This window comes from Protomyctophum bolini, assembly GCF_963924005.1.
Source record: "Protomyctophum bolini genome assembly, chromosome: 24".
In the NCBI taxonomy this organism is placed as follows: Eukaryota; Metazoa; Chordata; class Actinopteri; order Myctophiformes; family Myctophidae; genus Protomyctophum; species Protomyctophum bolini.
In genome coordinates this window covers 26,411,301-26,415,143 of record NC_137885.1, presented here as the reverse complement: position 1 = coordinate 26,415,143, position 3,843 = coordinate 26,411,301, and the positions used below count along the sequence as shown (strand labels likewise).

At 47.1% G+C, this 3,843-nt stretch overlaps 1 protein-coding gene across 2 annotated transcripts; it reads left to right on the top strand.

The window, feature by feature from the left end:
- Positions 1–34: 34 nt before the first annotated feature.
- Positions 35–1,824, top strand: pou3f3b (POU class 3 homeobox 3b; the record flags this gene model as incomplete). 2 transcript variants are annotated; one of them, XM_080758189.1, is made up of 2 exons in its annotated part: positions 35–1,318; positions 1,726–1,824. In XM_080758189.1, 2 exons carry the CDS (start codon positions 71–73, stop codon positions 1,822–1,824), a joined length of 1,347 nt encoding a protein of 448 aa, XP_080614315.1. The 2 variants fall into 2 exon arrangements, with proteins under 2 accessions (XP_080614315.1, XP_080614314.1); XM_080758188.1 differs by having other exon boundaries at positions 71–1,327.
- Positions 1,825–3,843: the final 2,019 nt, after the last annotated feature.

Sequence of the window (3,843 nt, the reverse complement as noted above, 5' to 3'; positions counted from 1 at the left end):
CGGAAGAAGTGAGTGTAAAAAAAGGGAGGGGGGGGGGTTATCCACAAACATATTCATAAGGGTTGACGGAATGGCCACGGCGGCTTCCAATCCTTATCTACCCAGCAATAGCATCCTATCGTCGGGCTCCATCGTGCACTCTGACTCGGGAGCCGGTGGCATGCAGCCGGGCTCCGCCGCGGTCACCTCGGGCTCCGGGGGCTACAACAGCAGGGGGGACCCTTCCTCCGTCAAGATGGTTCAGAGTGACTTTATGCAGGGCGCGATGCAGGCAGCCAGCAACGGGGGACACATGCTCAGCCATGCCCACCAGTGGGTGACATCGCTGCCCCACGCCGCCGCTGCGGCGGCTGCGGCCGCGGTCGCGGCAGCCGAGGCCGGGTCGCCGTGGTCGTCGAGCCCCGTCGGGATGACGGGCAGCCCCGGGCAGCAACAGGACGGGAACAAACAGTCCGGCAGAGACGATCTACACACGGGCACCGCGCTGCACCACCGGCCGCCGCACTTAGTGGGTCCCCACCAGACTCACGTCGCGGGGGCTTGGGGCAGCGCCGCCGCGCACATTAACTCCATTTCGGGGGTCGGACAGCAGCAGCAGCAGCAGCAGCAGTCGCTGCTCTACTCGCAGCCGGGGGGCTTCACTGTGAACGGGATGCTCAGTCCGGGCAGCCAGAGCCTGGTGCACCCGGGGCTGGTTCGGGGGGACACGCCCGAGCTGGAGCACGTCGGCAGCCACCACCATCACCACCACCACCAGCACCCGCACCACCAGCAGCAGCACCACGGCGGCGGGGACCGCCACGGGGACCCGCACTCGGACGAGGACACGCCGACGTCGGACGACCTGGAGCAGTTCGCCAAGCAGTTCAAGCAGCGGCGGATCAAGCTGGGCTTCACGCAGGCGGACGTGGGCCTGGCGCTGGGCACGCTGTACGGCAACGTGTTCTCCCAGACGACCATCTGCCGCTTCGAGGCGCTGCAGCTCAGCTTCAAGAACATGTGCAAGCTCAAGCCTTTGTTGAACAAGTGGCTGGAGGAGGCCGACTCGACGACGGGCAGCCCCACCAGCATCGACAAGATCGCTGCGCAGGGGCGCAAGCGGAAGAAGCGCACCTCCATCGAGGTGAGCGTCAAGGGGGCCCTGGAGAGCCACTTCCTAAAATGTCCCAAGCCCTCGGCGCAGGAGATCACGTCGCTAGCGGACAACTTGCAGCTGGAGAAGGAGGTGGTTAGAGTGTGGTTTTGCAATAGGCGGCAGAAGGAAAAGCGGATGACGCCGCCGGGAGTGCCACAGACGCCGGAGGATATGTACTCTCAGGTCGGCAATGTGAGTGCAGACACACCGCCCCCCTCCATGGACTGCAAAAGAATGTTCAGTGAAACATAGACAAAACAAAACAAAAACAGCACAAATACGAGACTTATAAAGAAATATTTTATATGAAATAGGCTACTATAAAACTGATGATAAAAAAAACACACAGACTATCGTCAAGATAGCAATTTTTTTTGATACTGTGATTGTGAGGGAATATGAATGCAAAGACTGCAAATGTGTTATATATTTTTCACAAAAAACAAACAACCCCCCCCACCCCACCCACCCTCCCTCTATACCCCCCTTTTTTTGCCCCCCCCCCCCCCCTAAAAACAAACCTTCTTCCAACATGGCCCTGAAATGTCTTAACCTAAAAGGCTTTCCTTTTCTCTGCTTTTTTCTTTCAGGGACATTTTTTAGTAGATTACTTTAAAGATGCAAGTGAGGCGAGCGACCAGAGGGTGACTACTACAAGTTCGTTCCACCAGGTAATTTTGGCGCATTAAAACACACAAACAACAAACAAGGGACAAATCAAGCCAAGCATTAATTTTTTTGCCCCCCCCACCCCCTCCTTCCCTTCCTTTTCCCACAAAACACAACAACAACAACAACCCCGTTTTTTTATATATATATTATACATCCTCCTGTGTTTTGCTTTGCGAAAAAGACAAGAACAACTAATAAGCAAGGAGGCATTTGTATATTTGGATAAATGGGACTTGATTGAAACCCTCCCCAGCAACAAAGGGGGGGGTGAAACTACAACAGCGACATCAAAACAACAACCTTTTGCATCCACGGAGCGTTCAGCATATTTTTTTTCACGGGGTTTTTTGGCTGCATGGTTTAATTTTAATTTATTTTAATTTTTACACACCGGAGGATTTTGGGAGATTTTTCTTTCCTTCTTAATATGCCTTTCTGAAAGACAACAAACACGTGGCTATATCCGTCTCCGGTTTGATCTGAAAGATCAACACAACCTTTTTCAAAATGGTTTTTAATTTTTTTCCTGTTTGATGGGACTGTAAACCAAGTGGATTCTTCATCTTTTTTTCCCCCACCCTTCTCTCTCCCTCCTTCCTTTCTTTGTCTGGGAGAAAGAGACTATTTTTTTTGTTGTTGGGGAAAAAAGACAATTATCTTTCTTCAAAAAGCTGCACTTATTTGAGAATTTCTCTTTTCTGCGAAAAATCTTTGTTGCCAAGTTGTGACTGTTCTGACTGATGAGTGCGAGTTGCAGGCGTGATGCTGTGTGGATATACTATGAAACAAACGCTGCCTCTTTCTACAAGCAGCAAAAAGTCTTTGGTAGGTTTTAAATAAACAATTACAAAAAAAAAAAACGAAAAAAAGAACTCTGTAAAATCCCGGCAATATAGATCGTTAGATCAAAGATGCTGATCTCGAGTTTTTATTTTACTTTATATTTTTCATCAGAATGATTTTTTTCCCCCTTTTTTTGGGTTTTTAATATTTTATTCGGAATACATATGAATTATTCCAAACGGTAATTTATTTGCCCCCTCCTCCTCCTCCTCCCCCCCTCTCTCCCACAGAACTTGTGTAAGATGATTTCTCTTCCTTGCCCCCCCCCCCTCCCACCCGTTGTTGACCTAATTTGTTTTTGTTTAATTTTGTATTATTATCAGTTTTTAAAGGAGCACAAATCATTCATAAGCTGACATTGACAGTTGTTATAGGTAATAAGGGTATATTTTGATGTGATAATTTGATTGTAATTTAATTTCAGTAGTTGAATCCGTACAAAAAGCTGATTGAGAACAATAAATTTGTTAGAATGAAAACGACGTTCATTTTGTGTTTTGACATTTTATATATATATATATTTATATTGGTCTGTTTTTTTTAACAGCCTCATATTGAACACATTAATTTTGATATCACCATATGTTACATTTTTACATAATTTATACAATTAAATCAGACTATAACGCTATACACAGATTTAAAATAACCCAAAGGACAATAAATTGGTCTATAGCGAAGGTTTGACTGTTTTATATGGAATAATATAGAACTTAGAAACTATATCCCCCCACCGGGAATATATCGTTTTTCCTATACCCTCTCTTCGTGTATTTGTGTTTCAAATTGGGTTATATACCTTTCAACGTCTCTCTCTCATCTGCGCTGTGCTGTGTGTTTCATTTCACTGCCCGGTGCAGATGCAGTGAAATCCGGGTTCATTATCAATCTATAAGTCGATTATACCTACCCAGCCATGCAGATGTGTCCGTGCGTCGGTGCGTGCATGGCGGCCATGTGTATAGACTATAGAGCCGGGCCTCTCCGTTTGTTTACATCCCTCTCCCTGGCATGGCTTTCATCTCGTTATGGGTCCTCTCTCTGCTCCATGCTCTGCTCCATGCTCTGCTCTGCAGGCCTCCTGTTATTATCACGCCACACGTCACAGCGTATAGGGCAGCAAGCCAAAAGTACAGAAATCCAATATTTTTTTTATTTTTTTTGTAATGTTGATAAAAAATATTTCAATATAT